The sequence below is a fragment of the Mesoplodon densirostris genome, chromosome 2 (genome assembly GCF_025265405.1).
Source record: "Mesoplodon densirostris isolate mMesDen1 chromosome 2, mMesDen1 primary haplotype, whole genome shotgun sequence".
NCBI lineage: Eukaryota > Metazoa > Chordata > Mammalia > Artiodactyla > Ziphiidae > Mesoplodon > Mesoplodon densirostris.
The window spans coordinates 80,816,380-80,841,865 of NC_082662.1; the positions used below are offsets into that span (position 1 = coordinate 80,816,380).

Here is a 25,486-nt window from a genome sequence, read left to right on the forward strand (position 1 = left end):
AATTAAAGTTTTAAAAAAAGAAGATTCTTAATGGTGGCTCGAAGAGCAGTGAGGAAATTACTATTGGAGGATATAAAACGGTACCCTTGTTATGTATTGACAAAAAAATTAACAAGATTGACACTTACAGTAACATGGAAGATAGAAAATGAACCTAACTGATTTGTGGATCTAGCTTAGATTTCCCAGCAGAATATTGGAAGTACCAACTGACTTTTTTAAACCACTTATGACCAAAGTATTGTAAGAGGGAGTTTAATTATAGAAGAAATGGTTCAGATTTTAAGTAGACTTTAGAGGACATATTTCCAATCCAGAATTTTCTGGAGTCGTGAATAAAAACTGTTTCTTTCAAAGTAAGAAATGGCCTCAGGTCGAAAGATCAGATCCAGAGTAGCACTAGTGCAGTAAAACTTGGTCTTAAGGTGCAAGTAAAAGCCAGGACACAGGTCTAGGACCCTGTATTAAGACTTCAAAAAGATTTAAGGCAGTGCCTCTTCTCAGCTAGATAGAAGGGCTTCTAAGAATCTTAAGGGTGTTGTCCCATAGCATCCTGGACATGATTTAGATGACAAGATCCTAGACTTAAAGCCTGAACTTGATGCCATAGCAGAATGAAACTTTTCAGGGACTTGGCAGAGGGTGAGGCTTTCATGTGGGAGGAATGTAAATCATTTGTGGGCAGAGAGTAGACTGCAGTGGATTAAACACTGCTGCACATTCTTTGCCACTTTTCCCACTGAGAGGGGGCATTTGCCTCCTTGAATCTGGGCTGGTACCTGACTCCTTTGACCAATAGAATACAGTGGACATGACACTGTGTAGCTTTGAGAGCTGTCTCATAAAAGACTGCAGGTTTTACCTCTTTGCTTGGAATGCACTGTTTTAGAACCCAACCACCAAGCTATGTGAGGACACTCAAACAGCCACAAGAAATCTCACACAAAGTACCAGCCAGCAGTCAGCACCAACTACCAACCTGATGAATGAGGACATTTTGGAACTTCCAGCCATCTTTGTGCCAGCCAACACCAGCAAATAAAAGAACCACCCACAGAATCACAAGAAATAAAACTATTTTAAGCTATTAAGGTTTGGAATATGCAGAATAGTTAGCCAAAATCCTTCCCATCTATATGCTTCCAAGTTCTAGCCTCTCTGTGGAAAGGCTTAATCATCTTAGATACACCCTGCCTAACACGTGAACGTAATATTCTTCTGCCTTCTGCATTTTTGTACGTTCAGTTATTTATTGTACAAATACTTACTGTACACTATGTGCTATAAACTGTGGAAGATCCTATAATACCACAGGATCAGAATCGGAATCCTTTGACCCTGTTTCTCCATGGACCTCTCTTAGGACATTTGATTTTGCTAAGTGGCACTGAATTTTCATTTACAGTGACTATTTCATTCACTGCTTTCTTTTCAAATATATTACAAAAGTTTTCCATATTATTTCTGGCCCACGTGATCGAAATAGCCTTTCAACCACCCCCTTGTTTCTAATCCTTCTCCTCAAATCCATCCTGCAAATCTCTCTAGCTCAGTGACTCAGTATTCCTCTGCCTTACACCTGAGTCTCGGAAGGTTCCTGTAGTTGATGGTAGCTGTTACTTTGTAGTTTGTGGGGAGGGGGAGCACTCTAGACATCTGAAACTTCAGAAGACTTAAAAGGTAGGCACTTTCCCCAGATATTTCATTGCCAATCTATCTTGTGAGCTTTCTCCTCCTGGGAGATATGAAAAAAAAAAATTGCTGGCCTCACCTAGACCAACTAAAGTGTTCTTTAAGAGTGGCCCTGGGTTTAAGTTTCTTATAAAAGTGCCCCAGGTGATTCTAACGTGAAGCCGAAGTTGAGAACCACTGTCTTAGATTTGTGATTCTCAAAAAGTGGTCTCTACACCAGCAACATCAACATAGGAATTTGTTAGAAATACACATTCTTGCGGCCTAATGCAGACCTAATGAATCAGAAACTCTGAGGGTGGGACCTATCACATTGTGATTTCATAAGCTCTCCAGTGATTTATGAACATTGATGTTAGAGAAACACTTTACTAGATGAATTCTAGTTCCCTTCTAGGTCTCAAAACTAGTGTCTGGCTAGTGATCATTTAAGTGCTTGAGAAATGCTAAGTAATTGTCATCAGTTTTCTGAAGAGTGGTTCAGGGGGTTATTTATAATAGTATAAAGCAAAGGAGCAAATTAATCCTGGATACTAATGCATCATTTCTCAGAGAGACAACTCAAAGAGCTCGGTGCTTTGTGACCACCTAGAGGGGTGGGATGGGGAGGGTGGGAAGAAGATGCAAGAGGGAGGAGATATGGAGACATATGTATATGTATAGCTGATTCACTTTGTTATAAAGCAGAAAGTAAGACACCATTGTAAAGCAATTATACTCCAATAAATATGTTAAACAAAAAAAAAGACCAAAAAAATTGCAGTTGGATATATGTTAGACCCAAGAAACATCTTTTTTTTAATAAATTTATTTATTTTTGACTGCATTGGGTCTTCGTTGCTGCACGCGGGCTTTCTGTAGTTGTGGCGAGCAGGGGCTACTCTTTGTTGTGGTGCACGGGCTTATCATTGCAGTGGCTTCTCTTGTTGCAGAGCACAGGCTCTAGGCACACAAGCGTCAGTAGTTGTGGCAGCCGGGCTCAGTAGTTGTGGCTTGTGGGCTCTAGAGCACAGGCTCAGTAGTTGTGGTGCACGGGCTTAGTTGCTCTGCGACATGTGGGATCTTCCTGGACCAGGGCTCGAACCTGTGTCCTCTGCATTGGCAGGTGGATTCTTAACCACTACACCACCAGGAAAGCCCAGACCGAAGAAACATCTTGATGAGAAGTAGGACTAAGCATTTTGAAAGGATGTAAGGAGATTTTAAAATCAATTTTCAGTGACAGTAATATAGAGAAACCCCATTCTGTATTGTTTGGCTGTGTCCCTGCCTGGGGCCAGAGACAGAGAGCTTTGAAGTAGCATCCAGTTCTCATCATACAATGACTCTAAATACCATCTGATCATCATTTGTTTATTTTTTCACTGGTTGTTTTGGAAATGCTTTCAAAGTAAAACAAGGACTAGTGGGAAGTAAAGACTGGCTAACTTGAGTGTTGTTGTTCCAGTCTTAGAGACTTTGGGGTGAGATTGTCAGATGAATTCATGTGCTTTGAAAAGCTTTTATGATTTTTTAACAAGGTTTAAAAGCTAAAGGAATGGGATTAGGACCATAAAATCCTTTACTTTTAACATTGTTTCTTTGAACTGATTTAGTGTGTTTGTATATTAGAAATAGAGATCTGATTTGGATTGGATCCTCATTGTTTGCAAAAATATGGTCTGGAAAAAATTTCCTGGACACACAAACAGTATTAAGTTTTATAACGACAAAGGACAGCTATGCTCTAACTCTCCAGTTAAGCACTTCAATTAGAAAAATTAACATCATTTAACATATAGGAATGCTTGAGACTTTTCATACATCATTAAATCCAGATGCTATATATTTATATAAAGTCTTAAATTGTTCAGTGGAAAATGTTCAGTAGAAAAAGTCTAGCTGAGAAAGCAGATTATATAGTATGTAAATGGAGACATTGTGGAAAGCTATATCCTTTGTATCTTTGTCTTTCAAAGATTAAAATGGAACCCAGTTATAATGCAGATGTTGGGGTAAGTTGATGTCTTAGTCCCTTCAGGCTGCTATAGCAAACTACCACAGACGGATGACTTAAACAATAAACATTTATTTCTCACAGTTTCTGGAGGCTGGGAAGTCTAAGATCATGGCACCAGCAGATTCAGTGTCTGATGAGAACTCACTTCCTAGCTCATAGATGGCCACGTTCTTGCTGTTTCCTCACATAGTGGAAGGGGCAGGAGAGCTCTCTGGGGTCCCCTTTATAAGGGCACTAATCCCATTCACGAGGGCTCCACCCTCATGACCTAATCACCTCCCAAGGCCCCACCTCCTCATACTATCACATTGAGGGATTAGGATTTCAAAATATATATTTTTCAGGGACACAAACATTCAGTCCATTTCAGTTAGGGGAGGGAGTTAAATATTCAACTTTTTTTTAGCTGTTGAAAGAACTCAGACTGGCTTAATTGGATTAAATGGTCTGGACAGTGTGGTCTGGTGTGGACAAGGCCTGAGATTTTAACCTGAGGACCTGGGTTCTAGTTGTTACTATTTCTTGCCAGTTTTGTCACCTTGGACGAGATAACTCCTTTGGGCCTGCCTTATTTTCCATGTTTATAAAATGTGAAGAATAATATTTATCTTAATGGTTTGTTGTAGGTATGAAACAAATTAATGTAAGAAAGTGCTTTGAAAGTAGGAAAACAGATATTAGATTATTAATAACAGATTTTTATTTGTCCTCTTATTGACGAGGAACTCATCAAAGGAAATCTGAATTAGATGATTAGAGGAAAAGTTTATAATTCTTAAAAAGATGAACAGGAAAAATTCTCTACAAATAATTCTCAGTTAGAATAAATATGACAGGGCTTCCCTGGTGGTGCAGTGGTTAAGAATCCACCTGCCAATGCAGGGGACACGGGTTCAAGCCCTGGTCCAAGAAGATCCCACATGCCGTGGAGCAACTAAGCCCATGTGCCACAACTACTGAGCCAGTGCTCTAGAGCCCATGAGCCACAACTGTTGAGCCCGCATGCCACAACTACTGAAGCCCGCACGCCTAGAGCCCGTGCTTCACAACAGGAGAAGCCCCCGCAATGCAATGAAGAGTAGGCCCTGCTCGCCGCAACCAGAGAAAAGCCCACACGCAGCAACGAAGACCCAACGCAGCCAAATAAATAATAATAATTATTATTATTAAATAAATAAATAAAATAAAAATAAGAAAAAGAATAAATATGGTGAACTTGTAGTCAGTTGTGGTTTGCAAACAGGTTAGTTATTGTAGTTTCCCCTTCTGATTATTTTAAAATATTACTGTAGTTGGAGGTTTGTGACTCTTCTTTCTTTTTGTGCTTAAAGTAGAAAATATATTTGCAATATCTAAAGGAAACTGTATTGTGCAGGAAGTATCATTACAGCTGGGTAGCATTCTGGAGTTATGCAATAAATTCTTTCCTGGCACATTACGGATGCAATGCAGTGGAAGAATATTTAAAATGTTTCACAGATCAAATGTCTTTATTGTGCTTAACTACACATAAATGCAGTTGTGTGTCATATGTTGTCAGTCTTTTAAAAATGAATTGTGAATAAGAAACTCATATTCCAGTGGTGCTAAGTATGAATTAATAAACGCTGAGTTGTCACACACTAACTGTGCTTTCTGGCCTGCAAAATAATTTGATCTTCAGTAGTAATTATAAAGAAGGCTTTACACACGGATTGGTAAATCCAAAGTAAATTTCAGACATGCTAACTCTTTGATCTTTGAAAATGACAAGGTTGCAAGAGTATTGCTAAAAATACCTTAAATACAATTCGGGGTCAGTACTCTGAGCCGGATTTTGAGTACTTAATAAACCAAAAAAGGATTGTATCTTCCAGGCAAATATATAAACCTTCTCAACAAGTTTTCAGAGGATACATAGGCACTAAAAACTGCAATTTTCACACCCAGCTAAAAAAAATTTTGTGTGTTTTAGAATGTTCTCACATTTCAAACTAATCAGTATATATGTAATTTAAGCTATTGCAAATGATTGAAGTTGATGCTAAAAATGACTTTTATTAACCTATAAGGTAAGAAACAAAAACCAATAGGTTTTAATATAAAGGTAGCTACATTTAATAATGTCATAATTTCAGAGAATTTCAGTCATATTTCTGAGCTGTGTCTTAAAAAGTTATTGACTTGTAACTATATTTAATGAATCAGTAGGCTAAATTTTAAGAGCACTGAGTCTCATTTGGATAGATATATGATAAAGTGCAGAAATTATATGGTTTGACAGGCTATCTGATGAATGCAAATAAGACCAACTGTGTATGAGGATTGAATGAGCGAAATTAGCATATGGAGACTGCTTGGAAGAAGCTAAGTGTTCATCTAAGTGTTGTAGATACAGCATTTTAAAATATGTTAACATCTAAATTTCTGTAGAAACTTCTCTGTAAGTTAAGGAAGTTCAGAGGCTGAGTGCAATCTGGTATGTGGATGGGGTCTTATATAAATAGCTTTGCCAGAATGTCTCCCAGTGTGAAAAGTAAACTGGTCTATGAAAATCCACTTGCCATGTAATGTCTTATGATGGAGAAGGTCTCTAATGACAGTATCTCCAATTTTGTTTGTTTGGATGACCACAGCTATTTCAAGATATCTATACTTTCTCACAGAATGAAGACAATCACAGAGATGGTGTGTCTAAGAAATTTCAAAAGGTGTAGGCCTCCTGACTGAAGCACAGTCAACTTATTGGAATCATTTTTTTTCATTATAGTAAGTATAAATATTTAAAGTATATTGTTTTGGCCAATGTTGACTTGTGCTCTTTGTTGAATAAATATTTGCTGTCTGTGAAATACCCTTATTGTTAGAGCTGTTTGTGTTTACATTCTTCTACAATTTCAGTTGTGTATCTGAAATGAATATAACTCCCAGCATCTTTGAGGGGACAAATAAAGCCATAGACTTTGAGCTGGCAGAGCCCTTAGAGATGATCTCATTCACTTTCTTTATCCATTACAAGAAATTCTTTTGCAACATCCTTGACGGATGGTCATCTTATTCAGCTCAGCCGTGGTAGAAGGGCCTGAACTATTTCACAGAACTATTTCTATGGATGTTCCACTACAAATTAAATCAAAATGTCACTTTCTAAAATGTGCATCCACCTAGTTCTGCCTCTGGAACAAATCCACTTATTCTTTTTTTTCTTTTTTTTTTTTTTGTGGTACGCGGGCCTCTCACTGTTGTGGCCTCTCCCATTGCGGAGCGCAGGCTCTGGACACGCAGGCCCAGTAGCCATGGCTCACGGGCCCAGCCGCTCCACGGGATGTGGGATCTTCCCGGACCAGGGCACGAACCCGTGTCCCCTACATCGGCAGGCGGACTGTCAACCACTGCGCCACCAGGGAAGCCCCCACTTATTCTTTAATCCAAGAGGTAGTCCTGCAAAAATGTAAAGATAAATTCTCAGGTTCCCCTAGTCATCTTTTATCTCAGCTGAATATCATAAGTTACCTGTGTTCCTCCATAGGAAATGGTTCGTAAACAAGTAGCTCCTGATTATTTTGTTGCCCAATTAGTCTTTAACCTATGACTGAATGTTGGGTTCCAGGTGTGATCTTACCAGGCAGATACAGAGGACTGTTGCCCCTTTATCTGGGTTCATGATTTAATATGGCCACAGATTATAGTCATATTATGGCTATATTTAGCATAAAGATGGCATATGGCTATATTTTGCATAATAGCTATGACACAATTAGCTTAATGCGTGCATTCATGTCAACTAAAATCCTTAGATATTTTTCACAAGTTCATCCAGCAATGTTTTCTGCCCTCCTTTCCTCCCATCATGTTGATGATATGTTGGGGTCTCAGCCCAGACTTTCTGTCGCATATAATCCTCTTGTTTTTGGTTTTTGTCTTGTCTTGACACACAGTTATGATTAACTGCAGTGGATTGAAGCAGAAGGGGAGGAGTTGAGAGTTAGAAATAGACCCACTAAACCAGAGTAAGGGAGGGAAACCCTGGAAAATTATTTAATCAAGCATAGGTCCTAACAGGAAGTTGAATCCATATAATATGATGATGGCCAGAGAGGATGCAGGTGGAAAGTGGTGCTCCAGGCTAGTAGTTAAAATCAAGGATCCTGGGATGCCTTAGCAAGGGGGAGAGCATGAAGGTATAGGGTTCAGGGTCAGATGGTCAGGAAGATGTTAGGGCTGACCAGCAAAAGAAAAGACACTTATTCATAAGTATCAGAGCCTCTGTAATGGGATTCTAGGGTTCAAGGCAGGATACCAGTCCCTTGAAGGAAGACTAATGAGAACAAAACAGTTTTTCTTGGGGGTGCTACCAGTACTAGGGTATCTAGAAAGAGAAACTCAGACCCAGGAAAGATAAGACTTAAGACTCAAAAAAGTGCAAGAGAAGTCCGTGGATGAAGGTTGCAGCTGAACCACCAGCAAAGATGACCATGCTACTGTGATTCTTTTTAACCAGAATTGTTATAAATCCAAATATTTCCTTTTATCTGTCTTACTCTGTGCCATCTTATAGGTGGTCTGGATTTTACTAGTTAACAATTTTTTTTAACGATTTAGGTAAGGCTGAATACTACATAAGTCATTTCTGTAAAGAGCATTGTGTGAATACTTTAAATATGAAAATGCAAAATCCACCTTGTTTTTCTGAAGGCAAAAATAATAATAGTATGTGCCCTTAATCATTTATACTATTAGTACTTTGCCATCAAAACATTAAACATGAGAGAGAGTCCCTTCCACAGTGTTGTAACTGGGGCTTCCTTCCCCATCCATTTTTTAAGCCATTACCATTTTGTGCCAGCTTTTAAATATGCTAAGTTGGATGCGAACGTAAGTTACAAAGCAAGAGCTTGGGGGGAAAGGAGATAATGTATTAAATCACAGTTTGTTCTGAACATAGAATTGGTACATCCCTCTAATCCTAAGGGATAATTTTATAAAGCAGTGCTTCCTCAAAGGAAATTCCTTATCATGGTTGAAACACAACTCTTAGGCTGTAACCGATGCTCCAGACTTGGGAGTGGAATGTGAAAGAGAGCTTATTCAGACCATTTGGAAGGTACAAAATGTGGCTGTTAGAAATTAGTAGCATAAGAACAAGTTTTCCTAAAGTTGATTGAAGAAAATTTGGCTTCTGGTTTTAGTAGCTTAGCATGAAGTGAAGATGCAGGAGGAAACTAGATAGTTGCTTCACATCCTGCACCAAATAAATACCTTTACAGATCCAATCTGGCTGTCACCAAATGGTCTCTCATCTAAGGGACTTTACAGTGCTCAGTTGGCACAGCCTAAGTTTTCGAATGAAACCAGGAAACTTTGGTACCTTTTGATCATCAGTCCTGCTTCCCAGGTTTTGCCCGTGAGCTAAATCCTACTTGGTTATGTACAAGCCTTAGAGTTTAAGCTTATTTGGGGTACTTGCTTCAGTGGTTTTTCTTTTATTTTCCTCCTCCAGTTTCTGCCCTCCTACAAGGGAAAGTCATGATTACACTAACAGAGCTAAAATGTTTAGCAGACGCCCAGTCATCTTATCACATCCTAAAACCGTGGTGGGACGTCTTTTGGTATTACATCACCCTGATCATGCTGCTGGTGGCCGTGCTGGCTGGAGCCCTACAGCTCACACAGAGCAGGGTTCTGTGCTGTCTTCCATGTAAGGTGGAATTCGACAATCACTGCGCCGTGCCTTGGGACATCCTGAAAGCCAGCGTGAACGCCTCCTCCGATCCCGGGACGCCGCTTCCGCTCCCCCTCAGAATCCAGAACGACCTCCACCGACAGCAGTACTCTTACATCGACGCCGTCTGTTATGAGAAGCAGCTCCACTGGTTCGCAAAGTTCTTTCCCTACCTGGTGCTCTTGCACACGCTCATCTTTGCAGCCTGCAGCAACTTTTGGCTGCACTACCCCAGTACCAGTTCCAGGCTTGAGCATTTTGTGGCCATCCTTCACAAGTGCTTCGATTCTCCATGGACCACCCGTGCCCTGTCAGAGACGGTGGCTGAGCAGTCAGTGAGGCCCCTGACACTCTCCAAGTCCAAGGTTTTGCTTTCTTCCTCAGGGTGCTCAGCTGATGTTGATTCCAACAAGCAGTCATTGCCCTACCCGCAGCCTGGCTTAGAGTCAGCTGGCATAGAAAGCCCAACTTCTAGCGTCCTGGACAAGAAGGAGGGCGAACAGGCCAAAGCCATCTTTGAAAAAGTAAAAAGGTTCCGCATGCACGTGGAACAGAAGGATATCATTTATAGAGTGTATCTGAAGCAGATAATAGTCAAAGTCATTTTGTTTGTCCTCATCATAACTTATGTTCCGTATTTTTTAACCTACATTACTCTTGAAATTGACTGTTCAGTGGATGTGCAGGCTTTTACTGGATATAAGCGCTACCAGTGTGTCTACTCCTTGGCAGAAATATTTAAGGTCCTGGCTTCATTTTATGTCATCTTGGTTATACTTTATGGTCTTACCTCCTCCTACAGCTTGTGGTGGATGCTGCGGAGTTCTCTGAAGCAATATTCTTTTGAGGCGCTGAGAGAAAAAAGCAACTACAGTGACATCCCGGATGTCAAGAATGACTTCGCCTTCATTCTCCATCTGGCTGATCAGTATGATCCTCTTTACTCCAAACGCTTCTCCATATTCCTGTCGGAGGTCAGTGAGAACAAACTGAAACAGATCAACCTCAACAACGAATGGACGGTCGAGAAACTGAAAAGTAAGCTTGTGAAAAATTCCCAGGACAAGATAGAACTGCATCTTTTCATGCTAAACGGTCTTCCAGACAATGTCTTTGAGCTGACAGAAATTGAAGTGCTAAGCCTGGAGCTGATCCCTGAGGTCAAGCTGCCTTCTGCAGTCTCACAGCTGGTCAACCTCAAGGAGCTCCACGTGTACCATTCGTCTCTGGTGGTCGACCATCCTGCCCTGGCCTTTCTAGAGGAGAATTTAAAAATCCTCCGCCTGAAATTTACTGAAATGGGGAAAATTCCACGCTGGGTATTTCATCTGAAGAATCTCAAGGAACTTTACCTGTCAGGCTGTGTTCTACCTGAACAGGTGAGTACCATGCAGTTGGAGGGCTTTCAGGACTTGAAAAACCTGAGGACCCTCTACTTGAAGAGCAGCATCTCCCGGATCCCACAGGTCATTACAGACCTCCTGCCTTCGCTGCAGAAGTTGTCCCTCGATAACGAGGGGAGCAAGCTGGTTGTATTGAATAACTTGAAAAAGATGGTCAATCTGAAAAGCCTGGAGCTGATCAGCTGCGACCTGGAACGTATTCCACACTCCATTTTCAGTCTGAACAATTTGCATGAGTTAAACCTCAAAGAAAATAACCTTAAAACTGTGGAAGAGATCATTAGCTTTCAGCATCTCCAGAATCTTTCCTGCTTAAAGTTGTGGCACAATAACATAGCTTATATTCCGGCCCAGATTGGGGCATTATCTAATCTAGAGCAGCTCTCTTTGGACCATAATAACATTGAGAATCTGCCCCTGCAGCTTTTCCTATGCACCAAACTACATTATTTGGATCTAAGCTATAACCACCTGACCTTCATTCCAGAAGAAATCCAGTATCTGAGTAATTTGCAGTACTTTGCTGTGACCAACAACAATGTAAGTAAATCCATTCTGCCCTTTATTTGGCCAGTCATTTGAGCATCTGCTGTTGCAGTGTGATGTAGTTAAAGATAATGGACTTTAAGTCATACTAAGCATCCTGAGCTCGGCCTGACTACCACTTCTAGACATGTGACCATGGACAAATTATCAAAACACTGAGCATCAGTTTTTCATCTAATTTACCAGTTATCATGGAGATTTTATGAAAAAATATATAAGCATTTGGCACAGTTCATGGCTTTTACATAAACATTACAACTGAAGTGTTTTAAACTAATTAATTAGTTATGGCAGGGCTTGCTTTCATTTTGGAAAAGTCTTAAGTATTTAGAAAGTTTCATAAAACTTTTCAGCTTTCCAAATCTGTCATAGGAGAACTTTTTGTTAAAAATACTGTGATCATGAATTATTCATAAGTCTTTTTTGTGATACAGTAAGAAAGACTTGAAATCTCCATGCATGTCTAGAAAGACAGTTCAAAATGAAAGGCCTGGTTCTATAATGCAACACTAGGGCTCCTTAGAAGCTTTTTCCAGCATCTATGCTTTAAAAATGAACCATAATTTGCAACAGTAAAGCCAAATTAAGGAAAACTTAACTTTGCTGAAACAAGAAAAAACAAAATAAATGAGTAGTTTCCTAGGTTAAAATGTGAAGGAGGAGGAAAAAGACAAAAAATCATGCTGGCTGAAAGGGCAAGAGGATGACGGTAATATCCATATGGGAAGAAGAAAAAAAACCTGTCAGAAATCAGGTCTGCCAAAAGATGAAAGTGATCCTCCTCTAGTTAAAAAGGAGAACTATTTTCTTCGGCTCTACCCAAAAAGGTACTATCTCCTGGACTTTTTGTAATTCATATTTCATGCTAAATATAGCTACAAGCATGGTGTTGGCTAGTAAACATATTAATCACCAGACAGTATTTTCAGAAACCATGGATTGTTGGGAAAATACCAGAGAGTTGGGGAATGAGGCAAAATTCATACTGACTTTTAGAATTCTATGACTTTACTCATATGTAAAAGGATAGAACCCATTATACAATAAACAAAGCATCTTCATGTCTTAAAGGATTATGAGGTTTTAAAACTCCTTTAAGGTTGATCTAGATTAGCAGTTAACACCAGAATTACCTGAAGGGCCTGTTAAAACACAGATTGCTGAGCCCCACTCCATGGTTCTGATCCAGTAAGTAGGTCTTCAGTTTGCAGTTCTAAAAATCTCAGGTGAAGTTGGTGCTGCTGGTCTGGTGACCATACTTTGAAAACTACAGGTCTAGAGATTCATCATGTGTCATTTAATTATGCAGTTGATTAATATTAGTATTTTGGTTACACTTTTTCTGTTGTTAAACCTATAATAAAAATTATAAACAATTCTTCTGAAAGGCACTGGTTTCACCAAGTTGTTGTACAGTTAAATCACTCCATAAATTTCTTTTTTCTTCCAGTGTGAACAGATTAACACACTTTTATTAAGCAATCTCTGAATATATGTAGGAAGAATAATACCCCAATACCCTTCAGTTCTGCTGCTTAGGCTTACTCCATGAGGGAACAACCCATTCATTTTTTATAACAAAGTGAATCAGTTATACATATACATATATCCCCATATCTCCTCCCTCTTGCATCTCCCTCCCTCCCACCCTCCCTATCCCACCCCTCTAGTTGGTCACAGAGCACCCAGCTGATCTCCCTGTGCTATGTGGCTGCTTCCCACTAGCTAGCTATTTTACATTTGGTAGTGTATATATGTCCATGCCACTCTCTCACTTTGTCCCAGCTTACCCTTCCCCCTCCCTGTGTCCTCAAGTCCATTCTCTACATCTGCGTCTTTATTCCTGTCCGGCCCCTAGGTTCGTCAGAACCTCTTTTTTTTTTAGATTCCACATATATGTGTTAGCATACGGTATTTGTTTTTCTCTTTCTGACTTACTTCACTCTGTATGACAGACTCTAGGTCTACCCACCTCACTACAAATAAGTCAATTTCATTTATTTTTATGGCTGAGTGATATTCTATTGTATATATGTGCCACATCTTCTTTATCCATTCATCTGTCGATGGACAATTAGGTTGCTTCCATGTCCTGGCTATTGTAAATAGAGCTGCAATGAACATTGTGGTACATGACTCTTTTTGAATTATGGTTTTCTCAGGGTATATGCCCAGTAGTGGGATTGCTGGGTCGTATGGTAGTTCTATTTTTAATTTTTTAAGGAGCCTCCATACTGTTCTCCATAGTGGCTCTATCAATTTACATTCCCACCAGCAGTGCAAGAGGGTTCCCTTTTCTCCACACCCTCTCCAGCATTTATTGTTTGTAGATTTTTTGATGATAGCCATTCTGACTGGTGTGAGGTGATACCTCGTAGGTTTGATTTGCATTTCTCTAATGATTAGTGATGTTGAGCATCCTTTCATGTGTTTCTTGGCAATCTGTATATCATCTTCGGAGAACTGTCGATTAAGGTCCCTCGCCCATTTTTGGATTGGGTTGTTTGTTTTTTTGATATTGAGTTGCATGAGCTGCTTGTAAATTTTGGAGGTTAATCCTTTGTCAGTTGCTTCATTTGCAAATATTTTCTCCCATTCCGAGGGTTGTCTTTTCGTCTTGGTTATGGTTTCCTTTGCTGTGCAAACTTTTAAGTTTCATTAGGTCCCATTTGTTTATTTTTGTTTTTATTTCCATTTCTCTAGGAGGTGGGTCAAAAAGGATATTGCTGTGATTTATGTCATAGAGTGTTCTGCCTATGTTTTCCTCCAAAAGTTTGATAGTGTCTGGCCTTACATTTAGGTCTTTAATCCATTTTGAGTTTATTTTTGTGTATGGTGTTAGGGAATGTTCTAATTTCATTCTTATACATGTAGCTGTCCAGTTTTCCCAGCACCACTTATTGAAGAGGCTGTCTTTTCTCCACTGTATATTCTTGTCTCCTTTATCAAAAATAAGGTGACCATATGTGCGTGGGTTAATCTCTGGGCTTTCTGTCCTGTTCCATTGATCTATATTTCTGTTTTTGTGCCACTACCATACTGTCCTGATTACTGTAGTTTTGTAGTATAGTCTGAAGTCCAGGAGCCTGATTACTCCAGCTCCATTTTTCTTTCTCAAGATTCCTTTGGCTATTCGGGGTCTTTTGTGTTTCCATACGAATTTTGAAATTTTTTGTTCTAGTTCTGTGAAAAATGCCATTGGTAGTTTGATAGGGATTGCATGGAATCTGTAGATTGCTTTGGGTAGTAGAGTCATTTTCACAGTGTTGATTCTTCCAATCCAAGAACATGGTATATCTCTCCATCTGTTTGTGTCGTCTTTAATTTCTTTCATCAGTGTCTTATAGTTTTCTGTATACAGGTAGTTTGTCTCCTTAGGTAGGTTTATTCCTAGGTATTTTATTCTTTTTGTTGCAGTGGTAAATGGGAGTGTTTCCTTAATTTCTCTTTCAGATTCTTCATCATTAATGTATAGGAATGCAAGAGATTTTCTGTGCATTAATTTTGTATCCTGCTACTTTACCAAATTCATTGATTAGCTCTAGTAGTTTTCTGGTAGCATCTTTAGGATTCTCTATGTATAGTATCCTGTCATCTGCAAACAGTGACAGCTTTACTTCTTCTTTTCCGATTTGGATTCCTTTTATTTCTTTTTCTTCTCTGATTGCCATGGCTAAAACTTCCAAAACTATGTTGAATAATAGTGGTGAGAGTGGGCAACCTTGTCTTGTTCCTGATCTTAATGGAAATGGTTTCAGTTTTTCACCATTGAGGATGATGTTGGCTGTGGGTTTGTCATATATGGCCTTTATTATGTTGAGGTAAGTTCCCTCTGTGCTTACTTTCTGGAGGCTTTATATCACAAACGGGTGATGAATTTTGTCAAAAGCTTTCTCTGCATCTATTGAGATGATCATACGGTTTTTCTCCTTCACTTTGTTAATATGTTGTATCACATTGATTGATTTGCATATATTGAAAAATCCTTGCATTTCTGGGATAAACCCCACTTGATCATGGTGTATGATCCTTTTAATGTGCGGTTGGATTCTTTTTGCTAGTATTTTGTTGAGGATTTTTGCATCTATGTTCATCAGTGATATTGGCCTGTAGTTTTCTTTCTTTGTGACATCTTTGTCTGGTTTTGGTATCAGGGTGATGGTGGCCTCGTAGAATGAGTTTGGGAGTGTTCCTCCCTCTGCCATATTTCGGAAGAGTTTGGGAAGGATAGGTGTTAGCTCTTCTCTAAATGTTTCATAGAATTTGCCTCTGAATCCATCTGGTCCTGGGTTTTTGTTTGTTGGAAGCTTTTTAATCACAGTTTCAATTTCAGTGCTTGTGATTGGTCTGTTCATATTTTCTACTTCTTCCTGGTTCAGTCTCAGAAGGTTATGCATTTCTAAGGATTTGTCCATTTCTTCCAGGTTGTCCATTTTATTGGCATATAGTTGCTTGTAGTAATCTCTCATGATCCTTTGTATTTCTGCAGTGTCAGTTGTCACTTCTCCTTTTTCATATCTAATTCTATTAATTTGAGTCTACTCCCTTTTTTTCTTGATGAGTCTGGCTAATGGTTTATCAATTTTGTTTATCTTCTCAAAGAGCCAGCTTTTATTTTTATTGATCTTTGCTATTGCTTCCTTCATTTCTTTTTCATTTATTTCTGATCTGATCTTTATGATTTCTTTCCTTCTGCTAACTTTGGTGTTTTTTTGTTCTTCTTTCTCTGATTGCTTTAGGTGTAAGGTTACGTTGTTTGAGATTTTTTTTTTCTTAAGGTAGGATTGTATTGCTATAAACTTGCCTCTTAGCACTGCTTTTGCTGCATCCCATAGGTTTTGGGACGTCATGTTTTCATTGTCATTTGTTTCTAGGTATTTTTTGATTTTCTCTTAGAATTCTTCAGTGATTTCTTGATTATTAAGTAGTGTATTGTTTATCCTCCATGTGTTTGTATTTTTTACAGATTTTTTATTCTGATTGATATCTAGTCTCATAGCATTGTGGTCAGAAAAGATACTTGATATGATTTCAATTTTCTTAAATTTACCAAGGCTTGATTTGTGACCCAGGATATGATCTATCCTGGAGAATATTCCTTGAGCACTTGAGAAAAAAGTGTATTCTGTTGCTTTTGGATGGAATGTCCTATATATATCAATTAAGTCCATCTTGTTTAATGTATCATTTAAAGCTTGTGTTTCCTTATTTATTTTCATTTTGGATGATCTGTCCATTGGTGAAAGGGGGTGTTAAAATCCCCTACTATTATTGTGTTACTGTTGATCTCCCCTTTTATGACTGTTAGTATTTGCCTTATGTATTGAGGTGCTTCTATGTTAGGTGCATAAATATTTACAATTGTTATATCTTCTTGGATTGATCCCTTGATCATTATGTAGTGTCCTTCTTTGTCTCTTGTAATAGTCTTTGTTTTAAAGTTTATTTTGTCTGATATGAGAATTGCTACTCCAGCTTTCTTTTAATTTCCATTTGCATGGAATATCTTTTTCCAGACCCTCACTTTCAGTCTGTATGTGTCCCTAGGTCTTAAGTGGGTCTCTTGTAGACAGTATGGGTCCAGGTCTTGTTTTTGTATCTGTTCAGCCAGTCTGTGTCTTTTGGTTGGAGCATTTAATCCATTTACATTTAAGGTATTTATCGATATATATGTTCTTATTACCATTTCTTAATTGTTTTGGGTTTGTTATTGTAGGTCTTTTACTTATTTGTGTTTCCTGCCTAGAGAAGTTCCTTTAGCATTTGTTGTAGAGCTGGTTTGGCAGTGCTGAATTCTCTTAGCTTTTGCTTGTCTGTAAAGGTTTTAATTTCTCTGTCAAATCTGAATGAGATCCTTGCTAGGTAGAGTAATCTTGGTTGTAGGTTTTTCCCCTTCATCACTTTAAATATATCCTGCCACTCCCTTCTGGCTTGTAGAGTTTCTGCTGAAAGATCAGCTGTTAACCTTATGGGGATTCCCTTGTATGTTATTTGTTGTTTTTCCCTTGCTCCTTATAATATTTTTTCTTTGTATTTAATTTTTGATAGTTTTATTAATATGTGTCTTGGCATGTTTGTCATTGGATTTATCCTGTATCGGACTCTTTGTGCTTCCTGGACTTGATGACCTATTTCCTTTCACATATTAGGGAAGTTTTCAACTATATTCTCTTCAAATATTTTCTCAGTCCCTTTCTTTTTCTCTTCTTCTTCTGGGACCCCTATAATTCGAATGTTGGTGCCTTTAATGTTGTCCCAGAGGTCCCTGAGACTTTCCTCAATTCTTTTCATTCTTCTTTCTTTAGTCTGCTCTGCAGTAGTTATTTCCACTATTTTATCTTCCAGGTCACTTACCTGTTTTCCTGCCTCAGTTATTCTGCTATGGATCCCTTCTAGAGAATTTTTAATTTTATTTAGTGTATTGTTCATCATTGTTTTTTGGCTCTTTAGTTCTTCTGGGTCCTTATTAAACATCTCTTGCATTTTCTCCATTCTATTTCCAAGATTTTGGATCATCTTTACTATCATTATTCTGAATTCTTTTTCAGATAGACTGTCTGTTTCCTCTTTATTTGTTAGGTCTGGTGGGGTTTTTTTGCTCCTTTGTCTGCTGTGTGTTTCTCTGTGTTCTCATTTTGCTTAACTTACTGTGTTTGGGGTCTCCTTTTCGCAGGCTGCAGGTTCGTAGTTCCCGTTGTTTTTGGTGTCTGCCCCCAGTGACTAAGGTGGTTCAGTGGCTTGGGTAGGCTTCCTGTTGGAGGGGACTAGTGCCTGTGTTCTAGTGGATGAGGCTGGATCTTGTCTTTCTGGTGGGCAGATCCGTGTCCAGTGGTGTGTTTTGGGGTGTCTGTGACCTTATTATGATTTTAGGCAGCCTCTCTGCTAGTGGGTGGGGTTGTGTTCCTGTCTTGCTAGTCGTTTGGCATAAGGTTTCCAGCACTGGAACTTTCTGGTCATTGAGTGGAGCTGGGTCTTTGCGTTGAGATGTAGATCTCTGGGAGATTGTCCCCGTTTGATATTACGTGGAGCTGGGAGGTCTCTCGTGGACCAATGTCCTGAACTTGGCTCTCCCACCTCAGAGATACAGCCCTGACGCCTGGCTGGACCACCAAGAGCCTGTCATCCACACGGCTCAAGAAAAATGGAGAAAAAAAAGAAGAAAAGAAAGAAAGAAGATAAAATAAAGTTATTAAAATAAAAAATAATTATTAATTAAAAAAATTTTAAGTAATCAAAAAAAAAGAAAGAAAGAGGAGAGCAACCAAACCAAAAAACAAATCCACCAAGGATAAGAAGCGCTAAAAACTACACTAAAGGGCTTCCCTGGTGACGCAGTGGTTGAGAGTCTGCCTGCCGATGCAGGGGACGTGGGTTCGTGCCCCAGTCCGGGAAGATCCCACATGCCGTGGAGCGGCTGTACCCGTGAGCCATGGCCGCTGAGCCTGCGCATCCGGAGCCTGTGCTCCGCAACAGGAGAGGCCACAACAGTGAGAGGCCCGCGTACCACACACAAAAAAAAAACTATACTAAAAAACAAATGGACAAACAGAACCCTAGGGCAAATGGTAAAAGCAAAGCTATACAGACAAAATCACACACAGAAGCATATACATACACACTCAAAAAAAGAGAAAAAGGGACACAAATATATATATATATTGCTCCCAAAGTCCACCTCCTCAATTTGGGATGATTCATTGTCTAATCAGGTATTCCACAGATGCAGGGTACAATAAGTTGATTGTGGAGATTTAATCCGCTGCTTCTGAGTCTGCCGAGAGAGATTTCCCTTTCTCTTCTTTGTTCACACAGCTCCTAGGGTTCAGCTTTGGATTTGGCCTCGCTTCTGCGTGTAGGTCACCTGAGGGCGTCTGTTCTTCGCTTAGACAGGATGGGGTTAAAGGAGCAGCGTCTTCGGGGACTCTGGCTCACTCAGGCCGGGGGGAGGGAGGGGTACGGAGTGCGGGGTGAGCCTGTGGCGGCAGAGGCCAGCATGACGTTGCACTAGCCTGAGGCGCGCCGTGCGTTCTCCCGGGGAAGTTGTCCCTGCATCCCGGGACCCTGGCAGTGGCGGGCTGCACAGGCTCCCCGGAAGGGGGGTGTGGATAGTGACCTGTGCTCGCACACAGGCTTCTTGGTGGCGGCAGCAGCAGCCTTAGCGTCTCATGCCCGTCTCTGGGGTCCGCGCTGATAGCCGCGGCTCGTGCCCGTCTCTGGAACTCCTTTAAGCAGCGCTCTTAATCCCCTCTCCTCGTGCACCAGGAAACAAAGAGGGAAGAAAAAGTCTCTTGCCTCTTCGGCAGCTCCATACTTTTTCCCGGACTCCCTCCCGGCTAGCCGTGGCGCACTAGCCTCCTTCAGACTGTGTTCACGCCACCAGTCCTCTCCCTGCGCTCTGACCGAAACCAGAGCCTCAGCTCCCAGCCCCGCCCGCCGCGGCGGGTGAGCAGACAAGCCTCTCGGGCTGGTGAGTGCTGGTCGGCACCGATCCTCTGTGCGGGAATCTCTCCGCTTTGCCCTCCGCACCCCTGTTGCTGCGCTCTCCTCCGTGGCTCCGAAGCTCCCCCCCTCCGCCACCCGCAGTCTCCACCCGCGAAGGGGCTTCCTAGTGTGTGGGAACCTTTCCTCCTCCACAGCTCCCTCCCACTGGTGCAGGTCCCGTCCCTATTCTTTTGTCTCTGTTTATTCTTTTGTCTTTTGCCCTAACCATGTATGTGGGGGGTTTCTTGCCTTTTGGGAAGTTTGAGGTCTTCTGCCAGCGTTCAGTAGGTGTTCTGTAGGAGCTGTTACACATGTAGATGTATTTCTGATGTATGTGTGGGGGGGAAGGTGATCTCCACATCTTACTCTTCCGCCATCTTAAAGCTCCTCCTGATCACTCCATACATTTTTGAAAGTCGTGGCTGATTAAATTGTCAGCGGGCCGTGAATTATCTAAATGTATAAGCAGGTTAACAGCTTTCTGTAGTTCAATGTTAAATTTAAGATCATTGGTACCTTTGACACCAAGTTTACTGACTTCTTGTTTGTGGCTAAAAGGGAGATTAGGTGTTAGTATCAGACATATTTTGTCTTGAAGTGTACTTGGTAGCATATGAAAAGTCTTATGCTGAAGATAGTTTATGGCCAAAGTACTATGGTGTCTTTGGCTGTGTTGTCTCAGAAGTGTGATAGCCAGCAGTTGTGGAGCATCCTCCAGGCCATAATGATGACTGTGACGCCTTTGAATGGGTGAGGAACACTTCATCAGAACTATGAAGAGACTTACCTGCTAAGGATGTGGAGAAACTGGAGCTCAGAAGACAGTGACCAGACAGATGAAAAGTTCCTCTCTGATGGTATAGTGTATCCTAATTATAAGAAGTACTGGGGAGGGAAGGGAGAGAGAATAGTCCACAATATTGGTCTTCGAATATTTGGAAGACCTTACATAGGAAAGAAAGCTTATTGGGAATAGCTGTAAGTGTTAGAGCTCGGACAAGCAGGAGAAGATATCTCATCTTTCCCCAGAAAGCTGTCCAAAGACTGAATGAACATTTGAGGAGGGAGAAGGGATTTTTTTTTTTTTTTTTTTTTTGCGGTACGTGGGCCTCTCACTGTTGTGCTGTTGTGGCCTCTCCCGTTGCAGAGCACAGGCTCCAGACGCGCAGGCTCAGAGACCATGGCTCCTGGGCCCAGCCACTCCGCGGCATGTGGGATCCTCCCGGACCGGGGCACGAACCCATGTCCCCTGCATCGGCAGGTGGACTCCCAACCACTGCGCCACCAGGGAAGCCCCCTGATTTTCTTATTAATAAAACTGTCCACATATAAATTGTCAACCACTTGGTAGGAATATTGTTAAAGGGAATTAAGTATTAATGTTTCATATAGAGATTTAACTAATTTCAAGGTTCCTTCTTGAAACCTAAGGTTCTCATGAGTCTATGAAGTAGACCAAAATATTTATAAAAATTAGAAAATAAAACATCAAACCTGCTGCATAAATACTTAGATGTGCATATACTCAGAAATGTGAGTTGATTCCTCCATTTAGAATGGAGGTTGGTAAAGATTCCCGAAAGAACAGTTTTTAAAGACTTCTTTTTTTTTTTTTAAACAGCTTTATTGGAGTATAATTGCTTTACAATGGTGTGTTAGTTTCTGCTTTATAACAAAGTGAATCAGCTATACATATACATATATCCCCATATCGCCTCCCTCTTGTGTCTCCCTCCCATCCTCCCTATCCCACCCCTCTAGGTGGACACAAAGCATGGAGCTGATCTCTCTGTGCTCTGCAGCTGCTTCCAACTAGCTATCTATTTTACATTTGGTAGTGTATATATAAGACTCTTCTTTTTTAAAGACTTGGGCAGTGTGTCAGGTTTATAGATGGAGGTAACAAATACTAACTCTGGGGTTAAGCAGAAAAAGACATTTATTGAATGGCTGTCATGTATCTCATCCCTGAAAAGGCTGAAGAATGAAGCTTGGAAAACAATCAAGCACAAAGTTAGATAGCAGAAGAAATGCAGCCAAAATCATAGTACAAAAGTAAAATAAAGAAGATACCTTCACACTGACCGTACCAGCACTGGACACCAATGCTACCCTGAAAATGAAGCTGCTGCTACTGTGGCCCTTGCCCTCCCACAAAATCGGTTCTTCATGGTTTCTGCTTCTTTGTGACACAAGGCCCACATGTGAGCACCTGATAGAGCTTAAGAATGCTCACACTCGAGCTGTAAGTTATCTGGGAACACAAGGATCTTGTGTTTTCGGTTCCTCTAGTTGGAAGTGGGCTCTGCTTCCCATCAAGAGTCCCACCAAGATAAGGTAGGGAATTCTCAGGACATAGAAGATGTGAGGCAGCCCCCCAAATGACAGACATTCACTGAGAGGGCACTCCAGAGTTTACTCCACTGAATAGTACTAAGTTTTATCACAAAAAAACATTAAACATTTTTTAGCATATTTTTGCTGCTGGATTCCTCAGAGACTTTAACATATGAACATGCATTGTGCTTCTCCAAGAGGGAGATATGGTGTGCAACGTTTGCCACACATAGTTGAGCAAGGCGTTCTTTTCCATGGTAATTCTTGAGAAGAGTGTTCCTGAGAACATTGACTGGGGAAATGTGAAAGGATAGAGGTCATGCCCAGAGGATTGCAACAGGCATCGGCAGATGTAATAAGAGATGAGAGCCTTTAGAAGGTGGGTCAGAGTGGAGAGTGCCTTGAAATCTACCAGTCTAGTTCAAGTTTGAGTCATTGGATAGTAGCTGAGGTGAGGCTTGAGCCTAAAAGTGCTAGTTAACCTGAATCAGTACCTTCAAAGGAGGCTCTGGTTGTGGCAGACACAAGGGTTGGGAGAGGACAATCAAGAAACAAAACCCTGTGGAAAGGTTTAATCATTATGATTTAGAAGTAAGAATATAGATTAAGAGACTCTTGTATCTGAAAGGAACACTATGGGTCATTGGTCCTGAGGTCAGCAAACTACAGCCTGGGAGCCAGATCCTCCCACAACCTGACCTAAGAATGGTTTTTAAATTTTTTAAGTGGTTGGGGAAAAAAATCAAAAGAATAATAATAATATTTCATCACATATGAAAATTATATGAAATTCAAATTTCAGTGTCCATGAATAAGTTGCATTGTTCTCCTTAGTGGGCCTGTATTACAAAGAAATTGTACTCAATTGTGTTATTGTATTTTTAATTACATCACTTAAATGTATGAAATTTTTTCTCTCTTGTTATTGTAAGTACCTACATAATATTTTCAGTTTTGCCACTTGCCCTGCAAGACCTAAAATATTTACTGTTCCGCTCCTTTAGAGAAAAACTTTGCCAAGCTCTGTTCTAGTCCACTGCCTTCACTTTACTGATACTGAAACTGAGGCTCAGAGCAATTTGCCTGAGGTCCAAAGCTTCCCAGTGATGGATCTGGGATGGAACCCATGTTCCAGCTCCTGCTCTAGTGCTCTTTCTCCTACAGCTCAGATGCATCAGTCCACATGATGTTCCACGGGAAGCAGTGGTCTGTGTAGATGATGGGAGAGGAAGAGGCAGCATCCACCTCTATCCAGTGCCAAAGTGTAATTGGATTATGATGGTGTTGAATGTGATGGAGAAGCACAAGAAAGGGGGAAGATTTAATAACCTCCCTCAAATCTTAAAAACCACTCCAATTTACACCTAGGTCTTCCAGTTTCTCCATTTCTGCATTTAATGCAACTCAAAGACTTTAGCCAGAAGGTGAATAATGTAGAAATTCCTTCTGCAGATCATTTATGTGGCAATGCTCCTTGTTGGTTTTGATATTACCACTTAGATATGGAAATATTCAGCTTTGCTTCTTGAAATGATTGGATTTTATAGATTCAGGTTGACATGTTCTGAGATAGCATGTGTCAATGGCCAGAAAAATAGGAAATCTGACACTGAAAAGAATTCTGAAATGAGGTCCCAGCCTCTGAGAAACAGTGGAATATTTAATTATCAATGTCAGCCATGAATATAGGATGAGTACCATCCTTCCTTGGATGTTCTGGGGGCTTCAGTACATTTTGTTGAAAGTATTTGGTTGCCAGAAAATTCTAGGATATAGAGTGATAATGTAACCATAGTGAGTTTTTTTTCAGTTTATTTCATAGTTTATTAAATATATGTAATACAGTTTATTCTGTAAAACCATTCTGTTTATATAGTTTATCATCTGATCGTCTGTAAACATTTCTTTTGATTTTGAGAAGAAATCAGTGGTCCACTGGGGAAATTTTTTCCTTTCTGGCTCATGTATTATATGGTTTAAGAAAGAGCATGCTAAATGAATTCAGTATAAATAAATGCTATCTAAATATTTTTTTTAATTTATTGGCTCAGGCAAAATTTGTAAGTCGATTTTTCAAGATAAAACTGCTGACTTGAAAGAAAGTCTTGAGTCTCTAACACAGCTCCCCAGCCTCCTTTAGCAAAATTGAATTCCATTACATGAGTTAAAGCCCTGTGCTTGAGCTGCGTGATGATGCTGGGAGAAAGCCCCTGAGACGGATACTTACCGCTCAGGAAGTGTGCCGCTAACCACAGTCCTTAACTCACTTTTACGGCACAACTGAGGGACCAACCCCAGAGGCTCGCTCTCATTGCCTGGCGAAATCCCTTGCCTGTACTCTGGGGGCTGAGAAGAAGCTAAAATCACAAATTCAGAGATATGAAAGAAGATGAGTGAGGCATGGTAGTGTTGACAGCCAGACAGAAGGAGAATGAGGACAATGGCTTTAGGGTCTTCACTCAATAGGAAATCAGTGCAATCAAGCAAGGCACCTTCCGGGGCCTGGAAGCTGAATGAGGAAGGGAGATTGGGATTCCTTGATGCAACCCTGGTTAAGGCACTCTTCTTCTAGCAGCCGTTGTAGACTAATGATTTCTATAATTGTTTCATATTTCACTCCCCCTTTAGACCAGTGCTTCTCAAATGGGGGCAATTTTACCCTGCAGAAGACATTAGTCTAGAGACATTTTTAGTCGTCACAACTAGAGAGGGGAGTGGCGCTGGCATCTAGTAGGTAGAGGCCAGGGATGCTGCTAAGCATTGCACAATGCACAGGACAGCCCCACAAAAAGAATTATCCCACCCCAAATGTCAACAATGCCAAGGTTGAGAGACCCTGCATGGATCTTAAAGACCCATCTGTCTTGCTCAGTACTTTATCCCCAACACCTAGCTGGGAACCTGGCACAAAACGAGGCTCCCAGCAGGCATTCACTGAATACAGGTGAGCCAAGTCTTCCCTCTTCCCAGCCTCTTTGCCTAAGTCACTCCTTTTGCACCAGCAGGCACTCTCAACCCTGAGCACACTGCACAGGACTGATCATTCCCTCTACTTGTACGTCACTGACACTACTTTTGAGCTGCAGATAATCTCTAATCAGAAGGAGGTTACATTTCTTCTGTCACCTCTCTGTCATATCTCTATACTGAAATTGACATATCTGTGGTTTTGCATCTGCATTCTTAAGAAGGAATGAAATAAAAGGGTAGATATTTTCCTTTGCTTATACCTAGTATTTTGGTGTAGAATGATGAGCTATAATGCATGGCTGACTTAGCAACAGTGATCATTAGATTTATTTTCAAGGATAGCCAGTACTGAGAGTA

At 40.5% G+C, this 25,486-nt stretch overlaps 1 protein-coding gene across 4 annotated transcripts in view; it reads left to right on the plus strand.

The window, feature by feature from the left end:
• Window positions 1–25,486, plus strand: part of LRRC8B (leucine rich repeat containing 8 VRAC subunit B) — a 69,216-nt gene that overhangs the window by 38,572 nt on the left and 5,158 nt on the right. For 2 of the 4 annotated variants that reach the window (XM_060090072.1, XM_060090074.1), the window contains exons 3-4: window positions 6,337–6,439; window positions 9,171–11,335. In XM_060090072.1, the coding sequence (XP_059946055.1) occupies window positions 9,197–11,335 (2,139 nt within the window). In that variant the 5' untranslated portion in view covers window positions 6,337–6,439; window positions 9,171–9,196. Of the gene's footprint in view, window positions 1–6,336; window positions 6,440–9,170; window positions 11,336–11,984; window positions 12,055–21,798; window positions 21,937–25,486 lie in introns of those variants that run through there. The other 2 variants (XM_060090075.1, XM_060090076.1) reach the window with 2 other exon arrangements.